Raw genomic sequence first — 19,425 nt, forward strand, 5'->3', positions numbered from 1 at the left:
ACTATATATATGGTTCTATAATCCTTATAGAGTGTCTTGAGAAGAGGACCTTTGATGATGATGCAGTAGTGCAGAGGAGGGTCCACAACTTTGTTCATATATGTGTGTGTGTGTGTGTGTGTGTGTGTGTGTGTGTGTGTGTGTGTGTGTGTGTGTGTGTGTGTGTGTACGAAGCTGTGGACCCTCCTCTGCACTACTGCACCATCATCAACGGTCCTCTTCGCAAGACACCCTCAAAGGATTTTAGGACTCTCCCACTTGTCTCTCTCAGGATCGATGCAGCTCCTGGTAGACAGACCCCCAGCAATCATATATTCATCAGCTAAAAAAAACACTTTGAGTAGAAACCAAGGGTCATTACCGTTATTCTCCACATTCAAAGGCTCCTGAGAGCATGAAGCAGCATACTGTTCAGTAAGTCAAACAAAGGCGTCCCTCTTACTTGCATGGGAATAAAAGTTATTGTAATGGCAGGTCTTTCTCACACTGTGAGCAGCTACAAAATATTTTATCGCACAAGAAAAACATTGATTTCTTTAATGTAAAAGATACGAACTGGAAATACAAGTAACACGTCAACAATGACAGATACAGTTCTGCCTCTGGGGAAATGTAGTCTAGACGCACAAATGTAAAGCTGGCAGAAAGTTAAGGAGGGAAATTAAAAAAAAAAAAACAAGGATGGCTGCATGGGGCTAATGAGGAGCTAAAAACTAAAATAAAAAAAGAACATGTTGGTGTTGGGGACTCACTACAAATAAAGCCAAATAACTTTTTATAGTGCCTGAAAAAGTTCTCTAATGTATTACGGTAACTATGGTAGTAGACGAAATTATATTAATTATTGAAGTAATAGTATAAAATTACCTTGTTCCCGATAGCTTTCTTTGGTGGAAAATGGAAGGTTCTCACATGTGGATATTTGCTTTGTAATTTGTGATGTAAACTCCGGAACTCCGCATATCTCCTATATATATTCCATTCATCATCCTTAATCCTGACATAAACCTTCAAGAAACAAAAACAGCTTTGACTATTGTATTCTATAGGCAATAGGTCACAAGAAAACAGAGAAAATATGCCAAGGAAATTAAAAGGGCTAGAGTAAACAAGGGCAAATTCTTAAAATAAAAATCCCTGTAATCTACACTGGTAAAAAAAAAAAATACATAAAGATGTTGATTTTCAAGACAGCAAATGTAAAACATAATGGAGTTGTTGACAGGTTTATTTAAATATCATACTTTTACCTCTCCAAATAAGCTAATTAAATGGACTTTTAAATCTTTAATATTGATGACTTATTCTTAGGTTAGGTTATCAATGTCAGACTAGTGGAGAACTGACTGACTGAAGGGGCTGTCGTGCAGAGCGCTTCTGGCTGGGGCAAAATGTAGTTCCATTTTTGGCCACTGCAAAATATAAGGCGCTGTGCCACTTTTTCATTGCTGCCCCTCAAAACAGGTGATCAGTAGAGGTAACCAGAAGGTCACCTATAATAAACACAGGTCATCAATATTAAAGTCCCAGAAAACCACTTTAAAAAATTCTTTATATACTAAGCAAACCTATAGAAAAATGTGCAGGGCTCAACATATTAAGAAAGTGTATATATTTATTATGACAAGAAAATAAATATACAACGTTAAACATTAGACATACTATAGATCAGTGGGCAATGACAATAAGGATATAGGGCAGAACAAGTAGAAAAAAATTCTGGACATCATATTTCCTGAGGATGAATACTCAAATCAACATATGAGCCCAAAATAGTTAATAACATGGAGACAGGTATAAAGATTCAAAGAAAAATAAATAAGAATGAAACCGTGGTGTCAGTAAAAATACAGAGTGGCGTTAATGAGACCTCAAAGAAAATGCAATTGATGGGTGTTTCACATCAAGCTTCATCAGGTCACTTATCATAAGGACATGTAATCAATATTAACCCCTTAGTGACGGAGCCAATTTTTAAAATTCTGACCAATATCACTTTATGCGGTGATAAATCGGGAACGCTTCAACAAATCTCACTGATTTTGAGACTGTTTTTTCGTGGCACATTATAATTTATGATAATGGTAAATTTAGGTTGATATGTTTTGTGTTTATTTATAAAAAAAAATCAGAAACGTCACAAAAATGTAAAAATATTGCAATTTTCAAACTTTTAATGATTATCCGTTTAATCCAGATAGTCACACCACACAAAAACATTAATAAATAACATTTCCCACATGTCTGCCTTACATCAGCACCATTATTAAAATGCTAGTTTATTTTGTTAGCCTTTTAGGAGGTTTAAAAATGTAGCAGTAATTTTTCATTTTTTCAAGGAAAGTTACTAAATTTATTTTTTGAGGGACCTATCCAGGTTTGAAGTGACTTTGGGGGAGCTATATATTGGAAAACCCCTAAAAGTTATACCATTTTAAAAGCAACACCCCCTGACATATTGAAAACTTCTGTCAGGTAGTTTATTAACCCTTCAGGTGATTTTCAGGAATTAATGCAAAGTGGTATAGCAGGAATGAAAAAATGTTTGTTTACCACCTAAATGTCGCTAACTTCTGAACTGACCACTATAACCGGGAGACTCTAAAGGGCCTGTCACACTAAGCGATATTGCTAGCAATATCGCTGTAACGGCACTGGTTTTGTGACGTAGCAGCGATATTTCTAGCGATATCGCTATGTCTGATACTTACCTCCGACCGGCTCCCCCGCTGATTATCACTGATCGCGCGAGAACGGCCTAGGCCGTTTCTTGTTGTCAGCTTCCTGCTGGGCTTCCTGTGGCGCCGACGAGCGACGCGTGCGGGAGGACGTCAGGATCGCCGCGTCTGACAGGTAAGTAGCGACCCCCGACCCCAGCGATGTCGCTGGTGAGATCTGCCTGTGTGGCAGCTCACTAGCGACCACTTAGTGATGCACCAGCGATCCTGACCGGGTCATATCGCTGGTCGGGATCGCTGGTGCATCGCTAAGTGTGACACTACCTTAAGGCTGCTATTTTGGCCATGAACTGCTTTGGTAAACATCAGGACCACACAATCATAAGCTCGGTGTGTCAATTAGATTAAAGTGGAAGCCCCCACAATCTATTAACCATTTTTCCGATGTAGTCACTTTTGATAGCAGCAACTAAGGGGTTAAACAGATATGGACGGTGCCAACACTGATAGTTTGTGATACAGCAAGTTGTCAGCTATAATGTGCAGTTGACAGCTGCTGGATTGTCACCTGTGTGGGGATGATATTCTCTTATATCTCAGGTCAGTAAAAAGACGTATAGGCTGTCATTAAGGGGTTAAAGTTCCAAAAAACCCTTTTAATAACTGCTATATCCAAACAGAATTAATGTCAAAAGTGTATCCGTTGTGCAACTGTTGTAAATGGAGGTTTTGGAGTCTATCTATGTTCAGTGGCCAATTAACCACTCCACTATCTTGGAGTGGCTAATGGGTCTGTATTAGGAATCCTATCCATACATGGCCTCTTGATAAAACTTTCCTTTTCTTCTAAAACAGACACATAACCAAGTGAAGAGTGTTGGGGTTGAAAGGAACAGCTGAAAGTAGCGCAAGCTTTCACCCACCAGCTATCCTAGATGTATTAGTACCTTAATGAAGCCAACATTATACAAAAGAGCAGCTAATGGCCGATAGCTCCACTAGAAGGGTAATTTGAAGGATAATGAAGATTCACAGCAGTTGAGACCTTGAGAGACATTCCACATGGGAGGCTATTTTCCATGCTCTTTTGTTTTAATTAGCCAAAGAGTGAAATTTATACATAGAATATGACAGAGAGGCAAAAATGACTACATGTTTTTTTTTATGGTAAATAGGGCATCGTTAAAAATGGAAGGCTCAGTAGGATAAATAATCTAAATGAGGCTGGCAATGAGCTGTCCTGCCGGTTAACTAATAAACATGGCAACTGAGTGCTCCATTGTTACCCAAGGGACTAAGAATATTAAACTGTCAAGCAAAATAAGTAATAAATGATCACCAGTATAGATACAGTGTCCACCTAAGGGATAGTAGGACTGTTCTCATAGGCATAAAGCAGCCCATATACCTTAGGTAGAAGTCAGCCCCATGACTTGGCCTACCAGCTTGCTCCTCCAAGCATGCATCTGTTTTCAATAGGGAGAGTGTAGTAAGACACTATCAGACACCTCTAGCATAGCGAATCTCTCGGAAACAAAAGGTTGAGATTTATAGGGGTTGTCCAGCACCAAACAAGTTAATATCAATAGGCCAAGAAAAATGTATAAAAACAAAAACTTGTACTCCTATCCTGGACTGGCGCCGCTTCAGGGAGAAACTGCTTGGATGAAATATGAAGGCTGCTGTCGATCAACAGCTGCTGACTGGCTTCAAAGGCCACCTGCCAATCCTTGCCAGATAGCGATGCCTGGAAACTGGATTAGCGACTCGGTATGGAACATCAACGGTGGTCCAAGAGGTAATATAAGTTTTCTAACAAAGCCCTAACCAGATTAGGATGGACTTCTCTAGCAGAGGAGAACCCCTTCCACAAGGCTGATCCTTGTCTGCCTGGGGAGTCAAGAAGACTCCATACACTGTAAGTATTTGTCTTCGTTTGCTCTAATTTCTTTGGGGACTTTTAGATTGTTGTCCACTATTACTGACATGAGAGGAATATCAATGGTATAAGAAATAAAGCAAACTACAATTTAACTATTTCCCAGCAGGAATACACCATACCAAACCCCACGTTAAACCTATCTAGACCAACTAGCTCCAGAGAATCTTGGAGGTCTCCATGCTGACTGCTCCTTCTGCATGCCTACCCACACAGTTCTTAAATAGTGATTTTCTAGGAAAAATGCTGTATTTTCAGGGGTTTTTTTTCTAGACGTTAAGTTATCCACACAATGCTACCAGTGAGGGAACCCGGAACAAATCTTTTTCTTACACCTATGGTCCCACCATGGACATGGGTAATTACTAACCTTCCATTCCAGATCACAATGTGGTTAACTGCCCAGGTCACATTGCTTTCCTGAGTACTTTCATAACAATTATATAGATTCACCAAGGAGTGTTTTTCAATCTCTGTCCACCCTATGAAATATGCCTAGCTTATGTCAAAGTCAGTAAAAAATGTCTGACAAGGTTAAATGAGAAAACTCACAGCCAATCCAAATACAATTTCAGGAGAAACTCATTATTGAAATACCATATCGACACTTGTGATAACCAGAGCACTTAGTCAGTAAAGTCGATGGGAACTGATCAATTCAGTCAATATATGTTATCTGCTAATTGATATTAGCCATTACCTGCCAACCAGTGCTTACTAGCTACAGGGGTCCGCATCAAGATAAGAGTCCATGTCATGTTTCCGCTAATACGGGGTGCATAATGTGCCCTTTAAACTCTATTATTTTCCTTCTAATAGCGGCGCTGTGGCTGGAGGCTTTTAGCTTCAGCGTTCATTCTTCACAATGACAAAGAAATGCTGAAATCAATATTTTCCAAAAACAACCGTCATAAAAGGGAGCTTTCAAGGAAGAATAGGAGATATTCCGTAGAATGAATATATAAAATCCCTTCATGTAGAGATTTGTGACTGAATAAAAAAAAAGTAGAATTCAGCAGCAGAAGTCTGGTTTATATAATCCCGATTATGCAAAACCTGCGCGCTGGAGAAAAGTTTAAGTATTTTGTTTTGTCAGTTGTCACAAGTGTCAGTATGGAGAACACATTAGGAACGGTTAAAAAGAATAAATTAAAAGCTACAATATCGCTGTGCCTCATATACATCTCTTCTTATGATAAAACAGAGCTATTTATTCATTACAGATGATACAGACGTGCTGTAGCACACGGGGATCTGTGCAAGTGTTGCATATGAAGCACATTCCATTAAAAGGGTTGTCCAAGCTTTTGGCTCAAGTCTGTAGTCACTGTATAGGACGGTAGACTTGTGAATCCTCACAGCGCAACGTGGCCACGCTGTGAGGATTCTCTGGTGTCGGCGCTGGGAGCGAGAAGGTGGGTCGCGTAACCGCAAATATGCAAATTGTATACATGCAGTCACATGTCGACTAGACATGCATGGCCTGGATTAATACTAGGGACCTGAGTGAGGCTGGACACGTCTAGTCAGAATGTGGTGGAAGTAAGCAAATCACATACTTACGGTAACAAGACCGCCAGCTCCTGTCAACTGCCCCAGAGAGTCCTGACAGCTCGCAGTTTGAACGTTGCGAGAGTTCATGAGTTTGCATTCACCTTGAGTGACTGCAGATTTGAGTCTCAGGTTTAGAAAACTCCTTTAATGAATACGGTTTACCTATAACCTGTAGGCATTGATTTGACCTCTAAGGTGATATACTGTCGATAATGATTTTATGCTGGTATAAAGCATCCAATCATCCAATGAAGGAGTGTTTTGAGTATTTTCCCCACAATCTAAATTCCCAATTCCCTATCAGTATGTCTTTGGCGTGTGGGAGGAAACCGGAGTACCCAAAAGAAACACACGCAAACTCGGGGAAAACATATAAACTCCTTGCAGATTTTTTTCTTGGTGGGATACAAACCCAGGAACGCTGAGCTTTAAAAAAAAACAACAAAAAAAACAGTGTTAACCACTGAGCTAACACGTTCACCAGAAAGGGGTTTTCCTACACACTGATGTCCTATTGTTAGGATAGTTGTGTAGAGTAGAAGTATATAGGCACCAATATTCCAACACTTTATTGTATAGTCACAGAATGTATCAACTTCAAAGGATTACTTACGGTGGTGAGACTGAAATGTGCGGTTTACAAAGAGAATGAAAAGCAGCACTCACCGAATACTCGAGGCTAAAAGTCCTTTATTCCAAAATGTATGGTCATGGGTTCAGTGGTGTGGAGGTAAACAAAAGGGAGCTGCGGGGGAGAAAAAAAATGTCCACCCTTTTTACTCCCCGCACCTCCCCTTCATTTACCAGCACACCGCTGAATCATGTCCATACATTTTGCCAAAAAGATCTTTTAGCTGCAAGGATTCGGTGAGTGCTGCTGTTCATTCTCTTTGTAAACCACACTAGTCTTAGAACAGGCCATCAATATCTCATTGGAGACAGTCTGTCTCATCTCAGTGACCCCTGTCGATCAGTCAATTTAAAGGGGTTGTCCACTACGCTCTGTATGCTCTGATAAAATAACAAAACCACATCCCCCCTACTCTGGAACTCTCTACCACAACATATCAGACTCTCGCCTACTATGGAATCCTACAAAAGGAACCAGAAGACCTACCTCTTCAGACAAGCGTACAACCTGCAGTAACCACCGATCCACCAAACCGCTGCACGACCAGCTCTACCCTCACCTACTGTATCCTCACCCATCCCTTGTAGATTGCGAGCCCTCGCGGGCAGGGTCCTCTCTACTTCTGTACCAGTCGTGACTTGTATTATCTAAGATTACTGTACTTGTATTTATTATGTATACCCCTCCTCACATTTAAAACGCCAAGGAATAAATGGCGCTATATTAAAAAAAATAAAAATACTCATCTTGTGCCGGTGCCGTTCCCACAGCATCGGCACTCACTCTCCCCTTGGCTGTGATGCGGTGGAAGGACACGTGATGCCCGAAGCTCAATCAGAGCTGGCGTCACTGTCTCCGCCTTCGGACAAACTGAACATGTAGAGGAAACCCGGGCTGCAACTGATCTCCGACTTCCTCTTCATGTTCAGTTTGTCCGAAGGCGCAGACTGTGTCGCCAGATTGGTCGCCGGCGTCATGTGTCACCACAACGCATCACAGTCCCGTTAAGCGTGATTGTCGACACAGCGGGAACGGCACCGTCACTGGTGGTTAATATGGGCTTTAATATTTTATTGGCGGCGAACATTTGGTTTAAGAAGGGGTTGTCCACTAATCCTCATCAGACAGCGACACATCCCACTTTATTGTGTACCAGAGACAGCTCTCTATATATTTGGTAACTTTAGTGCCTTGAGTAGGACACAGCAGCAGTGAGCTACGAAATCAGGCACAACGTCTACAAAACCCAAAAGTTGGTTCTGAGTCAGGAGCCTATCATAAATATATGACATCAATGTATTAGAGGAAAAAAAAGTAAATCTGATTGCTGATTTTGTCAGTTATTTTGGATATGGAAGGGCTGACCTTAATGAGAGTTTGAGTGCTCGTAGAGTCGTCCAAGTAGAGCCATGTTGGAAAACCATTGTAGCACCTTTTGCTCTGTCTGTTTTTGTAAGTACGAGTCTGCCTTTTGTGTGACTGAGAAAAGGAGATATTACAGATTTTGTGTCTTTTACAAAATGCCATTGCTGGTGGTATGAGGACAATGCGGCTATGTTTCTGACATTTATATTCAGAATCTTAAGTGCTGTGAAACATAAGTGACTCATCCTTGGGTGCAGTGTAGATGCACTGGACACCACTACAGAACAGAAATAGAAAAGCCACTGCAACAGCTGACTGCTGCCCGGAGTTCATAGAAGGCTGATTCCGCTACAGTTGAAAAATGTGCAGATAGTACAAGTATTGAATTTTTCTGTACCTTTTTACCTCCACTGACTAACTGTACTGGGCTCCTAAATACTTGGCAAAGCAATCAACAACTCTTGGTGAAAATATAGCTTGGGACTCGCCAAGAATTCTAAAATGCTCTACGTTCCCCAAGCTTCTTTCAGGCAGAAATGACATTGAGGTTCTTTGGTGGTGACATGACATCAATTCTTATGGTTTGGACCCTCAATGCAGCTGAAATGGCACCAATCAAACTGATTCATTAAGCTAAAACTAGTTTCATTGCAACTGGGCCAAACAATAAACTGGTGTTAAGCTGCAGAATCACATGGCAGTTAACCATTAATCTGCTTTTAGGTGCCTCAAAGAATTCCATTCATTGGGTATTGGTTGGCAAGGCAGCAAAAAGATTATGATAATTGCTTGCCAGTACAATGTATAAGCCATTTGACATGTAGGCGGATGTGCTACTTTTGGGCAGTCAAGTAGCTGCACAACTTTTCCCAATTCCAGCTTGGTGTCTATATTGGCTACAAGTAGTTTATCCTTCTTAGCCGTGAATAAGCAGAAAAAAAAATTGCTGAATTTGTAAATCTTTTGAGAAGTGACGACATTCAGGTGAAAAGACCATAAGACTAGAATGGATTTACTTCAAACTAGTGCAATTTTGTAACACATTTTGATGAGGGATTTACAATGAGTCACTCCGCATTATGTCGGGCATGTCACATTTCTACACCTGTTAATTAATCATTGTTTAATACCTAAAAAACAAAGTCACTGACTTCAGCTCTACTCTGGAAAAAGGCTAGCGGGATTTTTTTTATTATTATTTATTCCAAAGAGCTTCACTTCTCGAGTACAACTAATTGGCCAAATTACTTCCACCCACTCTGTACACAGTGGTCACACCTGCAAAGTCACAAAGACAAATTCGTAGACAAAAGGCCAAGACTGACGAATGGACTCTTTTCACATATATTTTGGCATTTGATAAGGACACCTTCAGCCAAAGAAAATGGGAAAACATGGCTCGATATAAGCATACACATTGTGATCTACAACTGACAGTCTAATCCTTTAGAAAACAGATATTCCAGGAATATAGGTACAATACAAATTATCAATCATCCCCCTACCCAATGCAAATTATTATTTTTTTAAGTAATACATCCAAGCTTTCTACTTTTTATAATAAACCAATCATACAATAATTTAAATTGCTCAGCACAACCAAGATAAGTGGTTTCTTCAAATTCAACACAAAATACCACTTTTATTGATTACTGCAGTCTCAGAATTATTCATCCCCCAGAATGTAATCCCTCATATGGTTACAGCCAGAAAATGTGGCAGTCCACATGCAGACGAAAATTCACCCATAGTTATGGTCAATTGCTACTTACTTATGTTGCCCAAACATGCTGCCATAGGCCCAACATGGGTGGCTGGAGCTTGTACCCCAAGAAAACACATGTTACATGTTCCTGGGCCACATTTGAAGAAGTCCATGCCGGTTTCTCAGGCAACCCGCTGAGCTTCTCTGACATCATCACGCTAGCTTTTTAAGGCCAGTTTTGATAGAAGTAAAATGATTGGGCATTAAGCAGCATTGTCCACAATTGTTTCAAGTTGGACAGGAGATTTCCTCTACTTCCTTTGGCTGAGTTCCTGCCAGGTTTTTATTGTCTTCTCTACTACTCCTGACTTCCACTCGATTAGCACACGAGCATTCTCAGATAACGCCTTATCCGAGCACGTTCGCTAATCACTAACAGGAATCTATTCCAGCATTCCATGGTTGCTATAGAGGAGCCCACTTAACCCACTCCTACCTGGCAGCAATCGCAGCTACTCTTTTGATTAGCCGGTCTAATCAAAAGAGAAGCCACAGTTGACGGAACGTAGAGAAGGGTTAGCAGGCTCCCATCTAATGGCCACAGCATACTTACCTGACCCCTGGACGATGGTTCTGCAAATGTATAAGCTATTCTCCGCTCAAAACGGTTGAGTTGGCTTACAGCCACCATGACATGATCTGTAAGAGCTTCCATCCTGATGATACAGTTTTAGTTTCATACTCGATGAGGTCATGAGCTAGTTTGTCCAGGTCTAACAGACAGTGCCATGCAATAAATCCAGATTACTGCTATATATTAGCATGGTTGGAAAAAAAAAAGTTACAAAGGATAGCACCTTCAAAGTTTAAGTTTTTTCTCCTTGACCGCCACGTGAGAAGCAGTAAGAGTTTTAACGATCATTGGAAATTACCATGAATTCTGATGCTAGTAGTTTAGTAAAACTTGATTAAAGCTCTGCTTTCCTGCCAGATAAGAATTTTCAGCTCTGAAGGAAAAGACGTATAACTGCATTGTATAAATTAACCACCTTATTAATGGCAGCCATCACACCGTGGTATTATTTTTGGATGCCTACTAAAGCTGTCAGTCACAGAGAGAGGTCTCTAATCTCTTTACAGCCCTGGGCTTTCCATGCAATGCACCGTCAGTCCCTACGGCGGGATGGGAGATAACTTATTTCAGCGAGCACCCAATTTGACTTTCTATCAACTGAGGAGACACAATTCACTGCTCTAAAGGAGGCTTTGCATAAACATGTGCAGCTCCTCAGTCATTAATACAGGGTCCGGTGTCGATTCCAAATACACAATGAAGATGATTTTAAAATGCATATGACATGCCAGTCACCAGTGGAAATGTACTGATATAGCACACAGATGTGCTCGAAGACCCTGCAGAGCAGAACTGTGGGCATTACGAGCAGGGAACAACCACTACCAGTAGCTTCTTTTCCACACAACAGTACATGTCCTCTTTTGTGAAGGAGAGAAAATGTCTTTATTTATTCAACTTTATTTAAATATTAATCTATGTACCATTATTACATTTTCAGATTATAGAGGTCATCCTATTAGGAAGTCCTCTGTCAAAATGCCCTAATAAGGATTATGGATTTTAAAGTTGGGGGCTTAGTCTGGGACCCCTATAGAATCCAGGGAAAAAGCTACTGAATAGAGCAGTTAGCACTTTGGAGGACTCAAAACTACCATGTTTTACCTGGTTGCCCATATATGACAAGGATGACATGTAATACCAAATTTAAAGCCACTTTTATTATTTAGGCTAGGCCTACACAGCGACTTTAGCAGCTACAACTCTCATGCGATCAAGTTTCGCTCAGCGTCACTGCTATATTGTAGCGCAATGCAAATGTTTGGGGTCATTTTGCGACTTCGAGGGAACAGCGACGAGCAAATAGCAAAATAGCCTGAGGTTGAACTTCTTGCGATTTGCTGGTTACATTGCGACCACATTCACTTGTATTGCGCTGTGACATAGCAGCGACCCTGAGCAAAACTTAGTCGCGCAACAGATATTGTGGCCAAATTACCCATGGAGCCTTAGCCATACTCTTGGGGAAATCTGATCACGACCTCATTTATAGAAGGCCTTTAATGAAGATGGCTTATTAAAGAGAACCTGTCACCAGGAATAATGCTGTTAACCTGCAGATATGGGGATAATCTGTAAGTTACCAGCGTTATGATGCTGTTCGGCGCCTCCATGTAGTCCAAATGCAGCGCAGAGGAAATTATCTTTATTCCCCCGCCAGCATTCGGTATTCAGTCATAGGGGCAGCGCCGGCGCTAATTCAGTCACCGCTGAGTATACAGAGCAAGGCTGCAATCGTGCCCACGGCCCCAACTGACTGTCACGGGTGTGTCAGATGTGACTGACAATCATTCTGGATCCAGCTGTAGAAGGTCAAGGCTCTGCAAACACATTCTGGATCTTGCGTCTCTGCTGTGGAGTGATATCCTTCTCCCTCTAAGACCTAGCGGTGATCTCCACCATCTGCTGCTGATTAACACACCCTTGCTGGATGTTGAAATACCTTTACTCGCTTTAGCAAGGTGCCGGTGATAGCTCTATTTACCTCTGTCTGTTGGAAGTGCTAGAAGATGACTAGTTTCTTCTTGGAGCCTCTTGGAGGATTGCTGGAGAGAGCTCTCTTGTGTTGTCTCAAGCTAAATGTATTCCCTCATTTGACTTCATGGTTTGTCTTTAGTTGTACTGGAGGCTAACTACCCCGTTCCCTCCCTATTCAGGGGAACCTATTTAGGGACTTTAGGGTAGACAGGGTGTTGTCAGATCTGCCTAGTGGTCTCCATTCCCCCTTTCCTAGTGTTTGTTGTACACCTAGCTTCTCCATCACCTAGTGTGACACTGACAGCCTGCCGCAATGTAGTTCAGTCATGGCAGGGGAGAATAAAAATCATTTCCTCCATGCTGCATTCGGCTGCATGCAGATGCCGGACAGCATCATAATGCTGCTAGCCTGCAGAGTAACAGTGCTATTTCTGGTGACCGTTTCCCTTTAAACATAATTAGTAGTCAAATGCATTGACTATGTAATCATTCTAATCTCTATGATGGCAAACAATTGGAAAAAAGCAATTAAAAATCTTTGCGCTATTAGGAAATTAAGTTATCATCTATCTATAGATGTATCTATCTATAGCGTACTTTAGATCCCGTCTGAATGAAAGAACTGAAGTTGAGCAATGCCAACAAGCTATATTTATTGCCAATGGGACTGCCAGCAGTTAGCGATGAGCGGACCCATGGAAGTTTGGGCTTGACCAACTTTAGCCCAAAGTTCGGTTCCAGAAGTGTACCTAAACTTGAAGGAAATGCCTTGAATTTAAAGTGGCACTGAGAAAATGTATCTCTGTTACCTCCTCTTTGGAGAGGAGAGGTATGATATTACAGTGCTAGTCTTCTAAGGATATCAGGAAACCAAATATCAATTTGCCCCTGAAAAAAATACTTGCAGCAATAGAGACATAACTATAGGGAATGCAGGCACCAATGGTCAATCTTCCATGCCAAGGAATAGCAATATTTATTATCCTCATATGCTGACATGAGCATTATGTTTGCATTACAATGCTGTGACATTACTATTGTGCTTTAGCCTCTATGTAACAATCTATCAGATCATGCAGTTTCACAGTCAGGGTAAGGGGCTCCATGGTTTTCACCCTTTAAGCCTGCGTGCATAAATGTGCTACCATGGCCTGCGGCGTGTCTGGACTTGTTTCTGATCAAGCACAACTGGAATGTCACTGGTCAGCAATTACAAAGGAAGCTGCCAGCAGCAGATCTTGATGAATTGCCCAAGTGCATTCTGCGTGGCAGAACATTTCTCTATCGATCAGGTGATTTCCATATTTCCACAAGTCTTCCTTCTTGGTGTTGCAATTTCAATGTTCAGCAGTGCATATTAGAAGTATCCTTTGACCGCACAGTCATCTTTGCACTTTGGCACTACCGTAATTCTTCCTCCTGTATTTGCACTTCATAGGAACGTTCCCTTCCCTGTGCTGTGACATCACTGCTATTCCTGTAGGTATTACTATTTGTTGTGTATTGTGAAATCATTCCTGTACTGTAACCCCAGTGTGCTTTTTATCCTTGTGGTGGGATATCACTGTGGGCATTCATGTTTTATGACATTAATGTAAGAATTATTCTTGTGCACGGTGACGCTTGTGAGCACTTTCAGGAACTAGAGTATATGAGGTGTAAAGTTTACACTAGACCTGGCAACTGGTGCTTAAGGCTCGCTCACAAGTTGAATTAAAATCTAAGGTGCTATATATGGCAGAAAACCAAAACTAATACTCGGAAATCTGTTCTGAATGTGCAGAAGCTCTGCAGTTTCCTCTGCAATCTATGAGGTTAATTTGTATTGGGCTAATCTGACAAACTCTAGCACCACCTATTGGAAGAAGCAATATTAAAAGTCAATATCGACCCTTTAAATGATCCTTGCTACAAGACAGCATAAAAGCTAAACCAGAATGTGTATTTGAAGACGTGTCATGGAGTATTGACACTTCTCAGTGCAAAGCATGAGATCTGATTTGGCTGTATAAAACGTCTCTTACACCCCAGTCAAGAGGCCTCTCATACAGCCAAATCAGATCTCTTGCTTTGCACTGATGAGGGGTAACACCCTGAAATATGTGTCTGCAAATACAGATTCTGGTTTGGCTTTTATCGCAAGGCTTGTTAAATGTCGATATTGACGTTTCCACTTGTACTAAATTTCAAGTCTTTTTCGTTTCTGAAGAGGCAATTTGCTTTTTTTTTTCACATGGAAATTTTCCAATGCATGTGAATGAGGCTAGGATGGGATTACGTGGGGAATTCGTAATCAGAAGCGTCCAATAATTCAAGGCAGTTTGCTGGTATAAAAGACATAATTTGGACGTCACACAAACACACACACATTTTCTCCTTCTAGAAATACTGAAAAGGTCCAAAAAAGACAGCCTTGCCAACCAGTAGCTGAGGCAGGTCACCGCTGAGGCCAGTGATTGGGTATTTTTGGTCAATGCTACTGTGTCGAGGACAAGTCCAAGAAGTTGAAACCGGTGGGGTCCAGATGAGAATAGAATCAAGTATTAATTCCATTATTATTATTATTTTTAAGCAGTTTGACTTCTTTGAGCAATAACTTTTATTCTGAGAAAGCCCTTAAATTCACTAAAAAAGAAATATAAAATCAAAGAAAAATGTTCATCATATTATAGTTTATATTCCTTATAATATAAATCTTATTTTTTAGTCCGGAATAAACTTTTTCACCTTTTCAACATTTTTTTTTTTTAAATGAACTGAGATGGTGATAAATTTCTGAACTCTTGACAGTTTTACGATCCACAGAACAAAACAGGGCAAACTGTATAAACCTTTATATAGAAAATTAATGGTAATGTTCTGTAATACACCACAGACCATTAAATGCAAAATTTCTGTCATAGGTAGTTGTTCCCAATATAACTCATGTTACTTAGTAATACTTCAATTTGCAATGCCAGCGCCCGTGACAGCAGAGCTCTGCGCACATAAATGCCATGTGCTTTATATCCCTCTATCAGAACATCAACTACTAATGAGTGGGAAGCTAAAGCTGTTTCTGATCTTAAACAGTTTAAAAATATAACATTTGTGAACCTTAATAAAATGCTTAGATGCCATGTTATAATTCGCAGGTTACGAAGGTCACTGTCACATCAAAATCTACGCTGTATAGAAGCCCACGTGACATCTCTGCTGTGTCAGAAAATGGACTGATCAAAATAGATCAGTCATCACCAAGTGAAGCATGGTGGAGAACACACAGAGTAAGAGCTCATTCACACACGTCAGTTACTGTCGTGGGTGTTCTGTCTGGTCTTTTAATGGATGAAAGACTGACACATTAATTTAAATAAAAAAATTTGGATGGAATTTGGATGCCAATCGTATGTCATCTGAGTGCTGTGAGTTTTTCACTAAGTAATTGATTGCAGCTTTTTTTATACGAGAAAAATGGATGACTCGCAGACTAAGGGCTCATTCACACATCCGATTTTCTCCTATGAGTGCTAGCCGTGTTTTTCCTTGTTTTAATTTCTCCATGTATAAATAAAAAAAAATCGGATGACTCTTGGACCACTCTCTGATCAAACTGTGATGAGAATAAATCGGTCCATTTTTCCTATACATGGAAAAATCGGACATATAAAAGAGCCCTAAAAATGTAACCACCCCACTGAAAAAAGATTAGGTTTCTTTAGGAAAAAAAAATGACATGAGAATGAAACCTAATTGTATGTTCACTCTGAGTTTTTTTCCAGGGATTATTCCGTATGATAAAATCACATCTAAAAAACCTGTTCAAAAAGATGCATGGTTTTGTAAGAACACGCAGATTTTGGGGCGGTTTTGATGTACTTTTTTTTTTTTTTTTTTTACACATTTTCAATGTAGTCTTTTTTGTGTCTTCTAGGATGTGTCTGTAGGATGTGCTTTTTGGATCCTTTCCTTTTGCAAAAACCTTATTATTATGTGAAAAGTGAGTGTTTTATCTCATCTTAAGCACAGAAAACAAGCCAAAGAACTGACATGTCACTTTATTTTAAAAGATGTTAAAAATGGGTGTAGAAAAATGAGGCATGTTCACTATAGGGGCTTTTTCTCATTTAAAGAGAATGTGTCAGGAGGATTTTGCTACGTAAACTATGGGCATTGTCAGGTTGTTGCTGTCATACTGATTAAAAGGATACCTGCGGTGAAGAAATCCATTTTTTAGCTATTATGTAATCTTTGTTTGAAGTTTTTAGTTAATGAGAGGCTCATGCTCCAGGGTGGGACTTTTCTTGGTGTTCCAAGCTAGAGCACCAAGAAAAGACCTACTCACAGGCCACTCCGAACCATGAGCATGTTGGTCATCATAGAGAGACAGAGAGAGAGAAAGACAGACAGAGATATATAGACAAAGAGAGAGACACAGAGAGAGACAGACAGAGTGAGAGCTCACAAAGAGTCCAGCAACTGACAGAGGAGTCCCTGCACTTGCAGCACGGTAATTCCAGGCTTCAGTGACAGAGCCTAGAGAACAAAGAAAAGCCCCACCCACAGGCCGCCCCAAAGCACGGGCATATCATTAACTGAAAACTTCAAACAAAGATTATACAAGAAGGACTTCTTAACCCCAGGTATCATTTTAATCAGTATAACAGCGTCAACCTGACAATGCCTGTAGTTTACTTAGCAACATCCTGCTGACAGGTTCTCTTTAAATGAATAGGAAACTTGGTGTATACAGATTTCAAGCATTTTAATTTTAGCTGGAATTTGGAATAGAATCTGCACCATAAGCAATGCTGAAAAACTCTGTTTGAACATACCCTAAGTGTATGACGCTATAGAACAGCCAACAAAAAAAAAAAAAAATCAGCTGTAAATCCTGATACAGGTTGCTCCATGGATCCGCGACAAAATCTGCATGTATTACATTAGATTTTGTTGTGGATTTGCGGGACATTTCTCCCTATGAATTGAAAAGGGTGAATTCCACAGAAAGAAATGATGTGCTGTGGAAACAAAAATGTTCAGCGTGGAAATTATCTGCAGCATGTGGATATCTGAAATCTCCCCCCTCACTTCTTTAATCCACCGCAGATTTTCTGTCCACAAATCCAGATGAAAAATTCATCTTCAAAACCTTAGCGTATGAACAAGCCAAGAGAGGAATGTACACATGTAAAAGAAATGCTGAACATTTTTCATGCACAAAGTAAATTGTCTTGTCAGTACAGTATCAGGCATGTGGATATGGTTTTAGCAAATCTCATCCAAACGCTGCAAACATGTAAAATGTAGCCCCCCCCCAAGGAAGCACATGCGAAACGCACGTCAGGGCTGCAGGGTTTTCATTGTGACATGAAGATATGGGCGAGCATCTATTGCGGGCACAATTAATATGTATTGCCTAATACCTACCATTCTGTGACTCCTCACTATTGCATTCAAAATCCTGGGATTCCTCATAAACCATATACAGGTGCTTGTCACAGAATAATGAGGATGAAAATTTTGATCTGAGGGCTTCTTTAAAGAGATCAAACCCTAAAATCTATTTGTTCAAGTAAACACTTTAGAGGTTATGCTTACGTTCATAATTTTAATTGTCACAAATGAATGTCTTCATAGAAGATCCATGATAAGCTGGTGGAGGTGTACGGTTTACTTTTGCGGAATACCTCTTTGTGACGCGCAAATTAAGCGTAAATGATGAGTTGCTACATTTCTATTGTTTACAAAATAACCAAAATAAGACATTAAAATATGCATAATATGCATCAAGGAACGGGAAAATGTCCCGAGACGTTCAGAGCGATTCTGTGACTATACGACGGTCCCTTTGGAGCTGCATTAGGACACGTTCTTCTGGAAGGCTGCCCACAAGCACTTTCTGAATTAGAGTTCAGATCATTGTAATGATACAGTTATGGCCAGATCCTTCGGAGTAACTGCACATTTCACTGTCACTCAACTTCCCAACTAGCTGGAAATGAACCATGAATGGAAAGATGCTCTCAAAATAAACTGTAATGATGGACGCTAATCGGTAATGGTAATTGGCCACCAGTCCTTATTCATTTGGCTCCGTTATGTCAGTGCTTCATGCGCCTGGATCTAAAAATGAACTTTTCTAAGCGAGTGACTTAAACATGAAGCAACAAAGATCATTGAGTGGAATGGATTCTATCGCAGCAGAATTACATATGAAAAATCGAACAAATCTGAGCTCAGATACAACAAGAATTAATCTTAAAAACATATTTTTTGTTTGTTTAATACCAGGTTCACATTAAGTAAAAGCAGTACCAACAATTCAGCTCTTGTGCTAGTCCACCTTTGGAGACAAGATTTTTTTTTTTTTAATAAAAAGCTAAAACTAATTTTTGCAGTTGGGTTTACCTTAAAAAAAAAATAATTGCACAATGATGCTTATAGGCTCTTTGTTTCCCTGCACAATGTGGTCGTAAATTTGCCTGAGAAGAGCTCAGACGAAGCGACATGGAGAGAGCTACACCCATCCTAGCGTGCTCACTGATGGATTCTCAGTTTACTCATTTTGCAGTCAGCAACAGACACTGTAACACGGAGGCTACAGTAGACAAATAGTAGAACAATTTTAATGACACGTGGCAGCAAAAATTATTTTTAGCCAAAATGTCGTGCAATTGAGTTAGAAGAAAAAATATCCCGAAATGTGCCAACAACTGATCACATATGGTAACAAAGCGTTTAGAATAGCAGACACCATATTTCATTGCTCAAACAACAATCAAACGCATTACTTTTCCCCCTTCCCTACAGAGGAAGAAGCATCATGGAACGGTAACAATTAGAAAGGTAATGGGGTTTTTCAGATTTCATTTTTTGAGGGAACAGGCTCCCTTCCATGCTAGCGTCATCTCTCCACCGCCTCCTGGCTTTGCGGACATGGCTGCAATAGTGACATAATGA

At 40.3% G+C, this 19,425-nt stretch overlaps 1 protein-coding gene across 3 annotated transcripts in view; it reads right to left on the reverse strand.

Moving 5' to 3' along the window:
* Positions 1 to 19,425, reverse strand: part of SNX29 (sorting nexin 29) — a 520,598-nt gene that overhangs the window by 137,156 nt on the left and 364,017 nt on the right. For all 3 annotated transcript variants that reach the window (XR_012219883.1, XM_073542894.1, XM_073542895.1), the window contains exon 19: positions 868 to 1,008. Coding sequence is in view for 2 of the 3 variants with exons in the window: in XM_073542894.1 (XP_073398995.1) it covers positions 868 to 1,008 (141 nt within the window). In the remaining variant the exon portion in view is untranslated. The remainder of the gene's footprint in view (positions 1 to 867; positions 1,009 to 19,425) is intronic.

This window comes from Dendrobates tinctorius, unplaced genomic scaffold, assembly GCF_039654945.1.
Source record: "Dendrobates tinctorius isolate UK_male_01 unplaced genomic scaffold, ASM3965494v1 ptg000129l, whole genome shotgun sequence".
Classification (NCBI taxonomy): Eukaryota; Metazoa; Chordata; class Amphibia; order Anura; family Dendrobatidae; genus Dendrobates; species Dendrobates tinctorius.